General features: G+C 43.0%; 1 protein-coding gene across 2 annotated transcripts in view; it reads right to left on the reverse strand.

Annotated features, from left to right (window-relative positions):
* Positions 1-1,602: 1,602 nt before the first annotated feature.
* The window catches only part of LOC139433061 (uncharacterized), a 42,735-nt gene continuing 25,971 nt past the window's right edge, over positions 1,603-18,366 (reverse strand). The window contains exons 3-4 of one of the 2 annotated variants that reach the window (XR_011642618.1): positions 2,385-2,472; positions 1,603-1,707 (exon numbers count right to left, since the gene is read on the reverse strand). Coding sequence is in view for 1 of the 2 variants with exons in the window: in XM_071201935.1 (XP_071058036.1) it covers positions 16,799-16,837 (39 nt within the window). In the remaining variant the exon portion in view is untranslated. Of the gene's footprint in view, positions 1,708-2,384; positions 2,473-16,780; positions 16,838-18,366 lie in introns of those variants that run through there. The other variant, XM_071201935.1, reaches the window with a different exon arrangement.

Consider the following 18,366-nt stretch of genomic DNA (forward strand, 5'->3'; position numbering starts at 1 on the left):
GCCTGAACACACGCTCAGGCATGTGTTTACCATTGTGATTGGGATATTATTGAAAAAGTACTGTTTGGGGGGCTGGGCAATTGACTCTGACTGCTGCTGGAATTACATATTTGACGTTGACAAATCTTAATGCATTGTGTTCCACTTGGACGGATGGGTGGGAGTCTCACGCTGCAGTATCAGTCCAGTTAGACGCATGATGGTGCAGAATGTAACGTTAACAGATTAAGACAAAGCACTCAATTTCTGTCCATGTTGTTTCTCCTTACCTGCTTGTGTAAATGCACTAATTTAGCAGATAATTTAAACGTGTCCAAGTGCGTTTTAACACACGTGAGCACATCCATCTCCCGGTAAAGAAGTCTCAGCAAATCACTCTCCATCTCGGTGTATTTAAGGAACACACACATGCATCCGTACCGTGAAACCCCCCCACCCTCACATAAAAAGTCATTAGTCATCCACCAGAGGAACCACCCCCGCAGCACACATACATGCACATACATACCCAAGCGATCTGGTATACAAAGACTGTGAGTACAGCATTTCCTCTTGAATATTTCCCCAAGGCCCAGTGTAGTGGTAATGACTGAGGTGGAAGCAAAATTATATATCCGCCGGTCCCTTTATGGCTTGTTGTTGATAGGTTTTGTGTAAATAAGAGGCCATGTCAACTTGATTACTTCAGCACGGTTTACAGCCAATGGGTGATCTGCAGTCAAAGCTGATATGCTATGCTGTGGGAGAGGGCCAAATAAATATCTAACCTTCTAACCTGATCAAACTATTTAATATTTAAAGAGGCCCTATTATGCTATTTTGGGTTTTTCCCTCTCCTGTAGTGTATAGGTTTTTTTGCATGTAAATGGTCTGCAAAGGCTAAAATCCCAAAGTTTCCTCACGCTTCTATTGGCTAGCGCTCCAACACATTGTACGTGATATACCTAAGGGGAGGGACATCTCTAAGCGGTTGACCTATCACAACATAGCCGACAAGCGCTGTACAATAGCTGCCCACTGCTACTACTAGGATGGGTTAAATGCAGAGGCCAAATGTCACTGTGTGTCCTGTGTGCTCTGCATGTGTGACCATTAAAGAGGGTTTCATCCCTTATTTAAAAAAAAAAAGCAAGAAAAGCTAACCAATCAGAGCAGACTTGGCTCTGGTTTCAGACAGAGGGTGAAAAGAGGTGGCACAGGCAGTATGAGAAAAATAAAAAGCTTTTTTTAACATTAAAGCACGGAGACATGTCACAGGAGAGACAGAGAATATAAATATGCATTGTAGGGCCCATTTTAATTAGTCCGTCATATAAAAGCAGCAAAAGTGCCTGAAATCGGAATTTGATACTAAAAGGGAAGGAGTGAAGCTGGTAGAAGTTGTATTGCTAAGGTAAAAAATGTAAAGTAAAACAATGCTTGGACCTGGATATACTTTTATCCGAAAATGAACATAGACCTTTGTCTAAACAAGACATTTTGACATGTGACATTTGTGGGAGAAACTTCTGTGTAGCAATGCAGTGGGAGTCACCGACTCAAAAGGAGACACGGGGAGAGCTGGAGCTCTGATGTCAAACACTGATGGTTTATTTGGAGCTTCGGCCGGAGAGTTCACAAAACAAGTCCAAGAGCGAGAGGTTCTGACTTCACGGTAGAGTTGCCACGTCAATTCTGAAGAACTCTCCCCCAGACCCGTGTGTTTAGCTGGTTCAGAGAGAATAATCAACATTGTGCACAAGTCAACCTGTCCACATTGTAGACTTGGACAATACTTCAACCAGGAATGAAAATGAACAGGTCGGCCAAAAGGAGCTGATCAAGGTATTAGGAACCTGCTTTGAGGCAGCAGAGTATGAATACATTATGAAAATCGAGGTATTGGGAGGAAATGAATGAGTGAGCAGTTCTGAGCTGAGAGGCTAAAACACATTAATAGACACGACTCAGGATATGAAGAAGCCCTGAGATGAATAAACTGTTGATCTGGATTTTATTCTGCTGCGTTTTATGTCGATTTGTGAAATCGGCTTACACTAATGTGACCCTTTGGATATGTTTTTTTATATTTACAACCAAACGGCAACCTAGATTGTGTACTTTTGACTGTGTAGACAACATAATGAATGCATGATACAAGAGTCAAATGATGTTAACATTGGGCACGTCAGGCAATGTTATGGTTATCGATTCTGGCTTAGACCATAACCGCCTCCATATTGTCCTCTCCTGCAGGTCAACCTATAGGTTCCACCCCGACAGTCTGTGGTTCGACCTGAGGCAACACACGTCTTCCACTGAGGCCCCTATACACACCACTTCCCACTCGGTGCAGTTTATTCAAAGGGAGATCCAATTGAGGTGAATGTGGAGAATATATTTACCTCATCTTTGGCTGCAGAGGAGGAGCGCCACGCTTTCGAGCACGCTGTTCTTCAGAGATCAGAGAGAAGCGGGGGGAGCTGAGGTTCCCTTTGTCAGTTTAACGAGAGAAAAAGGGCAGAAGTATATGAGGTCTTATTTAACAGGCTGCAGCGATAAGATTGAAACTGGATTCATTTGGCTGTTCATCAAAAATAAAATCCCAATCTGCTGCCTCACCACTTCTTGAGGTCATCCTGTGGAGTGACAGCCCCGAGACCACTTTGACTTTTTGTATTTGTGAAGCTAGTCCCCAAGGTTTAGGGACAACAAATAACAACAATGATAATGCACTTTTTTTCCTCACAGCATTGCTTTAGAAATGGCAATGTCCGTCAGTGGTAGGTCGATATAAGTCAACCTCTTTATGTGCAGTCTTAATACAAATGATATCATCAAATCATGACATTTTGTGCATATTTTTGTGGTTCCAACACAAAAGACTCACCTTTCTCTTCACACTTTGGATAGATGGCGGCCGTGAAATGTGTTGCAGCCATTCATGTCTCACTCAGGATGCAACACAATTACTTCGGAAACCATCTAAATGTTTATTTAAAAACATTTGCCCAACAGTGGTTTGTGACAAAATCGAAGTATTCAGGGATCATTAATTGTCATAAAACCTGATGAACCAATGAAATGGCCAGCAACAACAGCTGTATTTGTATTAACCAGTTGTGTAGAATGCTAACATGCTAACTATAGGATGATGACCATGAAACATGATTTTAAAACTTTGAAACATCAGCTGATAGCTTGATGCCATGCTGATGGTGTAGCATGCCTTACACCGGGGGACATGCAAACTGATGCATGCAATAATTCATGCTCTCCGAGACATTGGAATTCTTGTAAAATCATGTCTCACACAAAGTGTTGTAAGTGAAGAAATATACAGCCGAGTTCCTAGAGTGTTTTCTGGTAAACAAAACCCTGCCTAGTAGCTGTACCAATATCTGCATGTAATCAACAACTGGCTGAAGTAATAAATAAAGTACAAATTAAAAAAACGTGGACAATGTTTATTGTCACTTAACATTGACCTATACAAATACTGTATATTCATGTAGATATGTGTAATGTTCTTCTCGGGCTGTATTTAAAAATGGAATCTAGAAAATAAATAAAATAGCTTTTGAAAAATTGTGCATCTTAAAATAAAGTGCTTAATATTATAAAGATAAAATAAAGTGTAGTCGCAGCTTGAGTTTCCCTTTTTTCTTTAACTGTTTCACATCTTGACTTAACAGTCTCGGACAATTTTAGAATAAATCAATGTCAACACATCTTAGCAATGGACCAGTTTGTCTTTCTGTCCCTCTTATATCCCACTCCCCACTTACTTTTGTTCAGTGAGAGGATTGAGCTCTAGCTTGTCCTGCCAGGAATTCCAATCTGATTATTTCCTTTGACCTCAGTTCTGACTTGAGTGGGTATGTTTGGTCAAAAACGTTGAGTTTTGTCTCATTTCACATGAGCGCCACCGTCTCCGAGCATACTGTATGAGACACACTGGTGTTGTGCTCCCAGTGTTAGAATAGAAGAAATCCGTCAGAATTGAAAACCCCTTAATAATTTATTGATTATAGGTCCGGGTCCATATAGGTCGGCGTCCAGACCCGGACCCGACCTAGACTATACAGCCTGCCTACACTATACAGTCTGCCTAGACTATACAGTCTGACTAGAGTAGACTATACAGTCTGACTTATTTTGTGTTTTAAACCCATTGTAGTCGCCCCCTGCTGGCCATTGAAGGAATGCAGGTTTAAGGCACTTCCGCATTCGCCTCAATTGCGCCCCCCATAGTAAGCAGATCGATTTTGTTTGTACCAGGTCCCAAGGAAGTGAGCCGGCAATGGAACACATTTTCATAGTGGCCCAACGATGGTACTACACATCTCTATCCGTCACATGATGTTATTCGGCCCTAAAATGCTTTTAATCATTTACTTACTGAAGAGTTTATCGCCGGCCACAAGAGGGCAGCGTCACTGCTGTCGCTGCCCAGATATGCCGTGCTTTGACCCGGTAGTGCCTAGCGGCCATTTTAGTTCACATGTTGTTCATTCACTCCGCCTCGAGTTGAGACGTTCATCCACTCACTCATGTAAGACTGTTTCCACTACTGTTTAGTGTGTCTTTAATATATGTAATTTAATATATGTGTATTGGTCATGACATGCATGTATGTAATACGTTGTCAATAAAGTACCAAGACTGACATTGAGGAGTGTGTTTCTTCATGACGACACCATGGTCATTGTTGGATGCCCTGTCCCCGGCTGCGAGTTCGAATCCCAAGACTTGTCTGAAGCACTCGTCATTGCTATATTGACGATTCATGGATTTAGCCACCAGCACGCAGCGCCTGTCATGGCCGCGCCAGCCCAGGCCCCAGCCCCTCACGGCCCGAGACTCGATCGGCCCAAAGTTGATGTGGGCGTGTCGATAGAGGAATGGAACGTGTTCATCCGCCGATGGGACGTATTCCGCGCCGGCTCAGGCATAGGGGATGCCCAGGCCCCCTTCCAGCTGTTTCAGTGCGCTGGACCTGTACTTGGAGACAGCCTGTTGAAAGCCGCTCCCGACACCGCTTCCGGACCCTTGCCAGACCTAATCACCGTCATGCGTTCCCTAGCTGTCATCCCAGTCGCTACATGCGTCCTGCGCACCGAGCTACTTCAGCTCCGCCAGGAACGCGATGAGACATTCCGTGCATTCGCTGCCAGAGTGCGGGGTAAAGCAGAGACATGTGCATATAATGCGGTATGCGAGTGTGGTAAGGATGTGGACTATACCGACCACATCATCCGTGATGTTCTGCTCAATGGCATTTATGACTCGGACATACGCCGTGAGACGCTGGGGACACCTGACGTCCTGGTTAAGCCAGTTAATGACGTAATTGCACTCGTCGAGAACAGAGAGATGGCCCGTAACGCTCTCCCGTCGTCCTCCCTATCAGCCATGTCGTCATTCCGGCACCTGAAGACGACTCCACAGACGAGCCCCGCCCCAAGCCCTGCGGACGGGGCTAAACCTGCCTCGTGCCCGGAATGTAAGAGCGTCTTTAACGTCTTCACGGAGGGGCCTCGCGGGTGGAATCCTAAGCCTCACCAGGTGTGTATCGGCTGCTATAGGGCCCGCCGACGACAGAGGCGTCAACAGCCGTCGTCCGACAGTCAACAGGCCGCCATGGGGTCGGAGCCGGTCTCCCAGGTCTCATCGGTGCAAGCTGGGGCCCGCCCTGGCCGACGTCACAGGAGCCATCGCCGACGCCGCGCCCCGACGTCGCACGGATGTGTCAACAGACAAGCACCTATCAGACTCGAGCACCACATCTTCTCCAAGGGCGAATGGAGACGGGCCAGGCTGAGAGACCACCCCCGAGCATTAATCACCATCTCGATGGACATGCCAGTCGGGCTGAGGGATGGCACCGGCAACCGGGGCTCGGCCGACGGAGCTCGGATATCCGCCGTCACGGACACTGGCGCGCAGTCGGACCTTTGGTCGCTGGAGGAGTTCCTGGCCTGCGGTTTCTCGCGGGACGACCTGCGACCCGTCAGCCTCAGCCTGTCAGCCGCCAACCGCTCCCCTATATCCATCGAGGGGGCGTTCTTCGCTAGGTTCTCGACAACCTGCAGTGGGGGGCGCGTCACATCCTGCCGTTCCATGGTATATGTGAGCAGCTCGGTCTGGGCCATGTACCTCTCCTACGAGTCGTTGCTCAACCTCGGCCTCTTGCCCGCGAACTTCCCATCGGACGACGTTGCAGGGGGGCCCAAGGAAAGGTGTAGCCCTGACACGGCTGACACGCCAGACCAGCCCTTGTCCGTCAATGCGACGAGGTCAGCCAACGGCGGCTGTGTGGGGCCAGGTGACCCCCGGGACGCCCAGTGCACATGTCCTCAGCGCACGTTCCCCCCGGCTTGCCCCGTAGCACTGCCGTTCCCTTGTAAGCCAGAGAACAATAACAGGATGAAAGATTGGCTACTCGGGAGATATGCCTCGTCAACGTTCAATACTTGCCCCCATCGAGCACTACCATGCATGGAGGGGCCACCTATCGAGATGCACGTGGACCCCGCAGCTACGCCTAGGGCATGTCACACCGCGGCTACAGTGCCTCTACACTGGCAGCGGAGAGTCCACGATGACCTACTGTGGGACGAAGCCCTTGGGGTCATTGAACGTGTGCCATACGGCGAGCCTGTGACGTGGTGCCATCGTATGGTAGTCACTCGGAAGCACGGCGGCTCCCCACGCAGGACCGTGGACCTCTCCCCCCTTAACAAGTTCTGCCAACGTGAGACCTTCACCACTGAGTCCCCGTTCCACCTTGCACGCCGCGTCCCGAAGGGCACCTGGAAGACCGCCACGGACGCCTGGAACGGCTACCACAGTGTCCCCCTGCGTGAGTCGGATCGCCACCTCACTACCTTCATCACACCCTTCGGCCGTTGGCGCTACACCAGGGCACCACAGGGTTTCCTGTCATCAGGGGATGGCTACAACCGTCGGTTTGATGCCGTCCTCTCGGACTATGAACGCAAGATTGAGGAGTGTGTTTCTTCACTTACATTGGGAAAGAGACATCTGTAAATCAGCAGATCAACTTTTTTTAAACAAACCATCTTCCCAAGACAAACACGTTAATTTGACTGAGCCGAGACCAGACGTGACGCTGCAGTGACGCGACAGCCAGGAGGCGGGACTCTGGGCCCAATGTTTGCAGAAGATCCTCATGATTGATCTCATCTCTTCTGACGCAAACGCTTGGACTCAAGCAAAGAGAAGACAAGATGGATGAATCCCTTCAAGATATTTGTTCTATCTCTTGGCTCATTCCATCACGCTGTCTCTGTCTCTGCTCCCCTGCTGTGCTGATTGTCTCTGGTGTGTACAGCTGACTGTAAACTGTGGCGCTTTATGTTTGACGACGAAAGGAGGGGATGAAACAGTGACTAAAAAAGGCTCATTGCCATCCATTTGTCTTGCGTGTATATCATCTATAATAAAGTATGGTTTGAATGTTTAACTAAAGAGTTTCTTTGTTGTTTCTTTACAAGTGAGCCGATTGGATTTGTGTGTTTAGACAATATGTTAATTTACTGTTAGTTTGATAGCCATCATACTGTAGTAATAATGCATGTGTGCACACACTGAACAAAGGGGAGTGTCATTTCTCGCAAATTATGTTAGTTTAGTTAAGTGTTTTTGTCTAGCGATTTCCCCCTTTATTTTTGAATAGTAACCTTCCCTCTCGTTTCAGATACTCTGACCTCCCTTCCTTGTGTGTGTCCCACTCCTGTGATTGTCGACCCCTTCCCTGATTGTTTCCACATGTTCCCCATTACCTGGTGTATCTATTGTCCTACGAGGCGTTCTGGGGCAGCAGACAGGTCTTCTCTGTGTTAGTTGTACTCGCTACAGGGTTTGTGCAGACCGTTTACATGCAGAAAAACCTTCATAACACACAAGGGGACGGGTAACAACCGGAAAAGCATGACATGGGACCTTTAAGTCACAATAAAAATAAAAAGGGGGTAATTTCTCTCCTTGGCTTTTAGCATTTAAAAAAATAAAACATTAGAGTCGGCCCTGCTGGCCATCAGAAAGAATGCCGCTATCAGACGGTTCTACATTAGCTTTACTTTTTAGACCCCGATCTGAGCAGACACACTTTCTGTTTACTATTAGATTCATATATTTTTTTTCCCAGTGATTTTTGTGTTTCTTGTAACTAGCTTTGTATTTTTGCAGTGTGGGCGGTATGTGCTTTGTGTTTCTAATGCCAGTAGCTGTAATTATCGGCGTGCGTACTGTCATCAACTCTCATCAAGAAAGATGGTTTTGTATGAGCTGAAACAGAAACACCTGCCCGACAGCAGGTCTTAACATCAAAGTACTCTGATGTTTTTTTCCTTACATTGTTATCTTGAGCTAAGGTAGACACATTATTTGCCTCAACCCAGGAAATGCTATTTTTTTCTTCCTTTTTTTGCCAGAGTGCATAATGGCATTTGTTTCTTGCTAAATGACTGGAGTGAAGCTAAGTACTAAAACTGATAAAGGAGAACAGACTGCTGCAAAATGGATACATTCACATTTTATTCATCCTTCCGCTGAGTTATGAATGCTGGATGCCTGGAATGGATAGCTTCTGTCAGACAGCAGTAGAGCAGTGATATGACAGAGGGTTAGCATTACCTCGTCTCAAGTTATTGCCCTGCTGCCAGACATAACCCACTGTCGTATCACCACATCTGTGCGAGATGAATCATCAAGCATTTATTTGAATCTAGGCTGCAGATCTTAGCAACGTATGATGTGTTGTCTTGTTTTTCTTGTGTGGAGTATTTCTGTCAACTCTACTTCGACGTGCAACCATGTTTTGCAAAATAAGAATGAATGGTCCTTTAGTGCGTGAATATTACCATTGACCACCATATTCAATATGAATACAATGATAAATGTGGTCAATCAAAGGTCCATTTTGGTGTTTTGAACTCAACATACTGCAGACAATAGTGAATGCTCGATTATATTTTAATACAGAATATAAGGTTGTGCAGTTAATCCCCAAAAGTATGAGATTTGTGTAGTAAGCATGAGTTGAGAGATGGATTAAAAAAGATACAGAGGGTAATACCATAATTTTTAAAGAATCAAAACAATCCTTTTCATTAGCCTATGAGTAATACAATAGTACAATATACCTGGAATAATTTGCAAACTGTACTGTATATATTTGTCATATTGTACCATCGTTTTTAACTTGTTCTTTATCGGTTTTCAAGTTGGACTAAGATAATATACACAGTTTTGGTTTTGTCTTTATATAAATATATATATATATATAAATTATATAAATGTTTTGTTAATAAGTTTAAGTGTTACAATAGTGACATCACTAGGTAACACTTATATTTCTATAGGCTAATGCTCCAACACATTGTATGTGATATTCCTAATGGGCGGGACATCGCAACAGCTAACCAATCAGAGCAGACTGGGCTCTGGTTTCAGACAGAGGGTGAAAAGAGGTGCTGCAGCACAGGCACTACGAGAACAATAAAGACCTTCGGAGACAATACAAAATATTGATCAGTTGACCTTTAAGTGGATGGCATTAACACAATCTACTGAAAATAATCAATGTCAAGCTGAACAATCCCATGAGTGCTTAGAAAAATGCTGGCCCTTGGAACATTTGAATGACCCCTGTTATAGTACATTAGCTGTCAAATCCGGTTTGATGTGACACACAGTTAGGAAGCAGAGATGGTCCCATGAGTCTCGATGTCACACAACCTGTGTTCATCCTGTCAGGCATACTGCCTCCATTCCCATGGTAACACTGTAACAGTCTCTTTACCTGGGTTTCTTTTCAGCGTTATATTAAACAGGCAACCGCACATAGAAATATACAAGACTGTCATTGCTGTATCACATGACCGCGGGACATCCTTCTGGTGTTTTCTGGAAGTCTACTGTCTCCTATTGAGCCATGACCTTTACATGGATTTGTTTTTATGTTACAGAGTGAGGACACATTTCCCCTGTCAGCCCCCGGCCTCAACATCAAGGCCGCCGGACCCCTACTGACACTGACTCACCCTATAGACATGATGCTTTACATTAATGCACATCATGTGAGCAAATCTTATTCATTTTAATAATGTGAATCCCGACCATCCCTATACTCTGCACATTTCTGTTCAAAGCTACCTCGTTTTAAATCAGCACAGCTCTCCTCTTAAAATTCCATCACTGCACATATTTTATTTCACTTTTCTGAGGATTTTGTCAAATTTTACAAGGGCAATGTGACCAAAGGCAGCACAAGTCCATGTTTTCTCTCAACAGCCCGGTCTGGAGGGTCCCCGCCATGATGCCTCTGGATGAGGTAGGTACCACATCTTTTGCAGAAAGAAAACATCTGCATTTTAGAATTGTTGAGAATAACAGTTATTTATAACTGAGTTGAGTCTTCAAACAGAACAGGAATTTAAAAAGGTTATTGATCAGATATACTGTGTAACTTACAGTGTACCTGTACCTTGCTGAACTTTCCCCTCTTCATTTGATTTAAACCTGCACGTTTTGGCCTATTTGGGCAGCATAACAAGTGAAAGCACAAAGTTGATATAGTCTCAGCCTATAGTTGTTTTGGCTATAATGTTGTCCTGTTTAAACATCCAGAACAGACACAGGCAGACACTATTGTTCATAAGCAGGCTTCGTTCCAGCCACCGGATGATTGTAAACCAAATGTTCGCTCTTCTGTTAGCTCCGTCTGGTCTCCACCGACTCCCAAACTGAATGTCTGGCCTTTTGGCTGCTAAATGATCCGCTCATTCTTTTTGGTGTTTACCACTTTGCGTGTCCCCATTCATCTAACATTCATCTGACATTCATCTCTTGTTAATTAAAATATTGAGTAGTGAAGAGATCAGAGTAAATTAAACGGGTCTCGAAATGTCACTGTCTCACTTCTGTTCTTCTTTGTTCTAGGTTGTTGCGGTCTAATATCCTCTTCTTTTTGGATGAGCACAGGTTATTAGCATTTTTATATTTTGCTCGAGGCAATATTTCCTAAGATGAAAATGCTTGAGGCCAGATGAAAGAGAGAAGGGAAGGGAGATCTGGTTAACATATCTTTACAGCATCCTCCAGGAGGAAGAGTTCTCTCTTTTCATTTCACATCGTAAGCTAAATTGTCGCAAGGAACTGAAGTCATGTCAAAGTTCACTCAAGGAGATGAAAGGACGGTATAAAGTTGCTAAAAACATACAAGGATAGGAGCATAATACCTCCTTGTCCAATGTTTCCATATTTGTTTCAAACAGGCGATACAAGGGGGCTGTAGTGTGTTCGTGGACCTTGCTGCTTGACTAATCTGTCTTAATTAGCAAAAAGGTCCTCAGTGGCTGGTGTGCTTTTGCACTTTAGCTCAGTGATGCGGTCTAAGAAGCTGAGGAAACCTGATAACATGAACAAAGAAGCCGTGGCGAATAAGCAAGGTGAGTCAAAGTCGGCAGCTCTCGTCTGCACGGAAGACACAGGGACGAACAAATGAGTCCAAAAACGATGGCGTCTGGGAGACGGTGGTAGTGGCTGAGGGGATTGAGAAAGGGACACTACAAATATGACAAGACTAATGCCAAAAATGAACTTATTACAACATTTCAAAACAATGACGAATACCATGCTCCAAGGTAGCTGGCCGGCTCTGTTATGATTGGTCAACCACGTAGAGATGTGTCGGAAATGTCCAACCCAGTCTCACGGCATTTCGTGTTCACCAATACGATTTTTAATCTATTGATTCGTGTTCACCATCACGATTTGCCCCTTTTTTTCGTGTTATACAGCACGATTTTAAAAGTAATGTATTTCTACTGGTAATGTGTTTCGTGCCTGCAGGCTGCAGCACGTCTTTTTCTCCGGTCGGGTCGTGGAAGACCGGAAGCTGTGTGGTTCATAAAAACATGTTCTTACTCAATATCAAGCCACAGTTATTGCTTTTATTTTAAATCGTATAATTTCGGACTTTTGTTGCCGTCTGTGAGGAAAATAAATGGGGCTCAGAGCCTCAGGATACTGAAATCTGTATTTTTAAATATTTCTTTCCTTCTAATTTGTTATTCTTTTCAAAATAACACACTGTTATTTACTCACCAATAACACACAATTATCCTTGCTTTTATTTATTGGTTTAATTCCATAATCTCGGGCTTTTTTGGTGTCCGTCAGGAACTGAATTTCAAAATAAAAATAACCGGAAACAGACGTAGGCCTATAAGGGACATTTCGAACATCATTGCGATTGTCAACATTTCTGAGTTTAGGATGGCCGAAGACACTACACTACCCATAATCCCCAGCTATCGTTTAGGACTACAGTCTTTACGAAGAGCGTCAAACAGCTGTGTGAAATGGAACGAAACCACGCCAGATTATCCAAAACTGGAATCGAACACCCCCCAGAACTACACATGCTGGCTATTGTGTTTCGCAAAATGTTCTATGGGACGTCTCTACTGAACGTTTTCGTTTTTCCCACAATTAGAAGTTGCCATTATTAAACACATTGGTGTTATCAAATGTAAAACATATAATTAATAAATGGGTGAAAATCACTTGTGTCCATAATGCGCAGCATTAATATATACCCACATGACAGCTCATTGCTACTTTGTAATTCTACTCCACTACAATTCAGAGGTTAACCTGGTATTTTTACTCCACTGCATTTATTTGAGTTACTTTGCAGATTCTGATTAATTATGTGAAATATAAACAACCCTTAAATCAGACTTTAGTTACACCTGAGTAAAATTCAGGTAAGGTGATTGTCAAGTGCCAACAATCAGGAGAGATATTTGATAGTTGGTGCTTGAGAAGACTAAACATGTATCTGCAATTGACATGAATGGAAACAAGTAATAAAGTATATTCATTACTCGTTATTCTCTACTAATAGTTAATTAAAGACTGTATATTATGGCTATTTTGCACATCCCTTTCAAGATTTTCAAAGGTTTATTGACATATCATACACAACTACGGTGTAGTTATGCAATGAATGAAAAACTTGGGTCACAGGTTCCTCAACAGTGCATTACAAGACATCTATCAATATGTGTGTACCTCCACCATTAAACTGTCATATTCTGCACATTTCTTATTCTATCTACATACATAAGAGTATAATTAATGTGTATAATATCAGTTAAAATAAGTGCTTCAACATAGTTAACATTGCAGGAAAGCAATATATTAGACGTTAATTACTTTGTCAGGCTTAATATTTAATATTTAATGTTTAAATAAAGGTTAATCCGTTTTTCTGTTTTGCACCTCCTCCTATTAATATCTGTGTACATCCTGCACTAAACTGTTTTATTGTAGAGATCACTTATAGTATCTTCTTGATTTTTTATATTCTATATTTCTATATTTATACTTTCCCCCTATGAAAGTATATACTCTTAATATTTTTTAATCGAATATAACACATAAAAACAATAATTCAATAACGTTCTTTAACCACTAGGAGGTGCACACAAGGTACACACAGCCATAACAACTTTGTATTATTAGTGTGTATGTACAACATCTGAAGATGTATAGTTTTATGCATGCTTTCACATCATTATACAGCATATTGCTATACTATTTCAGACTCAGTATTTACATTCAAAGAAAATCAGTAATATCTTTAAAAACTACAGTCCTTTTCTCTCAGCTGTGCACCGTTATGGTGTAAATATAACCTATCTATGAATTAGATCAAATGTAAAAGTCAGCCGAATTAGTGTTGATACTGCAAGGAGACGTATTGTGTGAAGAGAAATTGAAGATGTTGTTTAATTGTTGATATATTTATGATCCACGTCAAGCATTCAGTTTCGGCGCCATTTCTTCCAGTTTTTCCAAAAGTCTTTTCATCAGGGCTCTATAAATAAAGAACTACGGCAGATCTGTAATATGTAATACAGCCGAACCGTGTATTACAATGCCGTTATGTGATGACTTTCAAAGAGAAAAGCAAGAGCACTCGGAATTAAGTATTATTTTATACTTTTAAAATGTTTTCCGGATTTCATATAATATAAACACCAACTCCCAGCATTCATTGTGGCTAACACATCCAATCAGAGAGCTTAAAACCATAGCTGAGGATCTTGGGTAATCGCTCGAAATGCCTACGTCTGTTTCCGGTTATATTTATTTTGAAATTCAGTTCCTGACGGACGCCAAAAAAGCCCGAGATTATGGAATTAAACCAATAAATAAAAGCAAGGATAATTGTGTGTTATTGGTGAGTAAATAACAATGTGTTATTTTGAAAAGAATAACAAATTAGAAGGAAAAAAATATTTAAAAAATACAGATTTCAGTATCCTGAGGCTCTGAGCCCCATTTATTTTCCTCACAGACGACAACAAAAGTCCGAAATTATACGATTTAAAATAAAAGCAATAACTGTGGCTTGATATTGAGTAAGAACATGTTTTTATGAACCACACAGCTTCCGGTCTTCCACGACCCGACCGGAGAAAAAGACGTGCTGCAGCCTGCAGGCACGAAACACTTTACCAGTAGAAATACATTGCTTTTAAAATCGTGCTGTGCAACACGAAAAAAAGGGGCAAATCGTGATGGTGAACACGAAATGCCGTGAGACTGGGTTGAAATGTCCCACCCCCCCATAGCATGTCACGTACCATGTGTTGGAGTGGTAGCCAATAGAAGCATGTTACGTAGTGATGTCGTAATGTTACAGAAGTCCAATGGAGGCGATTAAGGCACTCCTTCTGGAGGGAAGTGTTTGCAGACCATTTACATGCACAAAAACCTATAACACAATACAGGAAAACCGAAACTCCTAAAAGTATATTGAGGCCCCTTTTAAGACTCGTTCAGATCTGTAAAACACTCACATTTCCAGTTAATCAGGTTTAAAACAACCGTACAGCTCTGGGAGGGGTGAGTCGGGCAAACGGCTGTCGTCTGAGGCCAGTTTGAGTACCTCAACTGTCAACAAAGGAGCTCTTACATAAATGAACCCAATTCCCCGGTGTGCCTTTAAAGGGGCAATTTGCCAAGCGTATTGTTCCAGCCTCCATGTTGTGTATTGATTAGCACTTCGAATGAAGGTGAACTGGAAAGGCTATAAAGTGGACCTTACCGTGTCTGCTTTTCTTTTCTGGCAAAAGTTCTGGCTCCTGGAGGTGTTTCTCACATCTTGCATAACAATGGCAATTAAAAGCAAGTATGAAGAGATGTTGCTTGTTGCCTGCGCTCCCTGTGGCCCTTTACCGGCCTCATAAGCCATGAATAGAGTGTTTCTCTCTTGGTCTCTTTGAGCAAAATGCTGATCCAGCAAGCTGTGCCCGACACAGATAGGCCCTGGCACATTCAGAAAGGCACAGTCTGCTTCGTCGTGTCTTTGCTGCTTCATCCCTCCAGGCTCACAACATCACAGCCAACAACACAGGAGCCAAGCTTGATGAAGAATACGGCCAAGATCGGGAAATATTTAGCTAAACTGATAGATATTCCGATTCTGATGGTGCGGCATGTCTCTGGGACTCTCTCTGATCAACTCTGCTGGAGAGGAGGGGTGGTGTGACTTTGCTGCAAAGCTTACTCACACAACACAGATCAATGCTCTCTCTGCCAGGGCCCTAATGGAGTTCTCTATAGTCTGTCACATTGTGTACAAACGGCAATGCTGCAGGTGCTACGGGAGCCAGGGAGAAGTACGACCACAGGAAGGACATGGAGCACGACCGGGACATTGCAGCAGGATGTTCCTCTGCAGGTGTGACTCACCCGGCTGCTACATCCACACTGCTTTTATCCTGCATGATTTACTTACATGCTGAGTGAGGAACATCTTTCACACTTTACTCCGACAATGGTACTTATCTGTACCGTAGTGCCTGGATGGTCATTTTTTATGTTTTGGGTCCAGTAATTTCATTATGATCTCCAGGTTAATCTAACAGAGATAATGTGCATAGCAAGTACCTTTTGATTTATTTCATCTTCAAAAAGCCTAAAAATGTATCAGTTAACGAGCCTAAGAAAGGACTATTCAGCCAGTAAAAACGGTCCTTTATGAGCTCAATAATCCTTAATAATAAAAATCGTCCTTGAAAATAGCAGTTTCTTTACAAAAGTCCACTAGCTTTCACAAATGGCTGGTGGCCTTCATTAATGGGTTGGAATTGCAATTATTAAAAAAAACAATGGTTCCTTTCAATGAAAACACAACAGTTCAAATAGGGTAGCTTGATACTGTCCATATTCAGAACAAATTCAAATGCTGTCTACTGATGTTGTATATATCTTACCATACCCGATAACACCTAATATTAAGGTATAAGTGTTTGCTTGCCTCACTGAATTATTTGACCAAAAGAAAAGATTCAAAATGTTGCTGCCCTGCTGTGCACTGGTTACTTTGGTAAGACCAGTGGTGGAAGAAGTAGCCACTCTTATTGAGTAAAAGCAGCACAACTACATTGTGACTGTTAAAAGTCCTCCATTCAAAAATCTTAAGTAAAAGATGATTGGCCTCAATTTGCTCTTTAAGTACCAACAATGAATGTACTCGTATGTGTAATGCCCTTTACAGAATAACACATTTCCTTTTATAAGTTATTATTATTGATTCTTCCTTCTCTCTGTCTGTACCTGTGTACTCTCATGTTCCGATTAACCCAGCTTCCCCAAATGTCTTTTTGGTTTCTATCTACGCCGGGATCCTGAGTCGCGTGGCTGATCCTGTGTCCTGGATCGCGAGCCCTGGACCTTGAGTCGTGGCTGATCCCGTGGCTGTGGTCCTGGATCATCGGTCCTGGATGGATATCCTCGTGGATTCATCTTCCTAATATACACACATGCATTTCCAAACATTTGGTCTATTGGTTGCAAATGTATTATCTTTTAAATTTACACACGGCATCTATTGCACGTCTGTCCGTCCTGGGAGAGGGATCCCTCCTCTGTTGCTCTCCCTGAGGTTTCTCCCATGTTTCCCTTTAAACTGGGTTTTCTTTGGAAGTTTTTCCTTGTACGATGTGAGGGTCTAAGGACAGAGGGTCTAAGGACAGAGGGTCTGAGGACAGAGGGTGTCGTATTGTCATACTGATATTCTGTACACACTGTGAAGTCCACTGAGACAAATGTAACATGTGTGATATTGGGCTGTATAAATAAACATTGATCGATTGATACAGTTTGTGACTATTATGATAAAAGAGGAGGAACATTAAATGAATCTGCTGCTGATCATCTTAACACGTAATCATGTCAATGTTCATTTATATGTTGGTTTATATTTTGTATGAACAAATAATCTGTATCTCTAAAGTAACTAAAGCTGTCAAATAAATGCGTTGGAGTAAAATATGGATTTTGAAAATGTAGTGGAGTAGAATTTTAAAGTAGCATTAAAAGACAAATATTCGGTTAATGTACAAGTAACTCCAAATCGTACTTTTAGTATATTGCTTTAGTACATTTACTATAACGTTCCACCCCTGGGTAAAATGCAACGTTGGAAACTATAACAAATATTATAGAATGTTTTTCTTCTTGCTAAAAAAATGAAACTACAAACAATACAACATCAGGAAGATACGTCCCCAGCTGACCCAGAAAGCGACGCAGCTTCTGGTCCAGGCTCTCGTCATCTCACGCCTAGACTACTGCAACTCCCTCCTGGCTGGTCTACCTGCATGTGCCATCCGACCTCTGCAGCTCATCCAGAATGCAGCGGCTCGTCTGGTCTTCAACCTTCCTAAATGTTCCCACACCACGTCGCTCCTCCGCTCCCTTCACTGGCTTCCGGTAACTGCTAGAATCCACTTCAAGACACTGGTACTTGCGTACCATGCTGCGAATGGATCTGGCCCTTCCTACATCCAGGACGTGGTTAAACCGTACACCCCAGCACGTGCCCTTCGCTCTGCATCGGCCAAACGGCTCGCTGCACCATCGCTGCGAGGGGGACCCAAGTTCCCATCAGCAGAAACACGTGGGTTTGCTATCCTGGCTCCAAAATGGTGGAATGAGCTCCCCATTGAAATCAGGACAGCAGAAAGCTTACACACCTTCCGGCGCAGACTGAAAACTCATCTCTTTCGACTCCACCTCGAGCGATAGAATTATTAACAAAGAACTGCTAACAAAGCACTTATATACTGATAAAGGGCTGGCTTATCTAAAGCCAGTTGAATGGCACTTGAAATACTTGGCTCTATGAAACATGATGTACTTTATGATTCTGTTTTCTTCAAGGTTGTGTCTTCCTGGTCGAATGTACTTATTGTAAGTCGCTTTGGATAAAAGCGTCAGCTAAATGCAATGTAATGTAATACTTTCAGATACAGTTTTTTGCTTTCCGTTATCAAA

This window comes from Pseudochaenichthys georgianus, chromosome 24 (assembly GCF_902827115.2).
Source record: "Pseudochaenichthys georgianus chromosome 24, fPseGeo1.2, whole genome shotgun sequence".
Taxonomy (NCBI): domain Eukaryota; kingdom Metazoa; phylum Chordata; class Actinopteri; order Perciformes; family Channichthyidae; genus Pseudochaenichthys; species Pseudochaenichthys georgianus.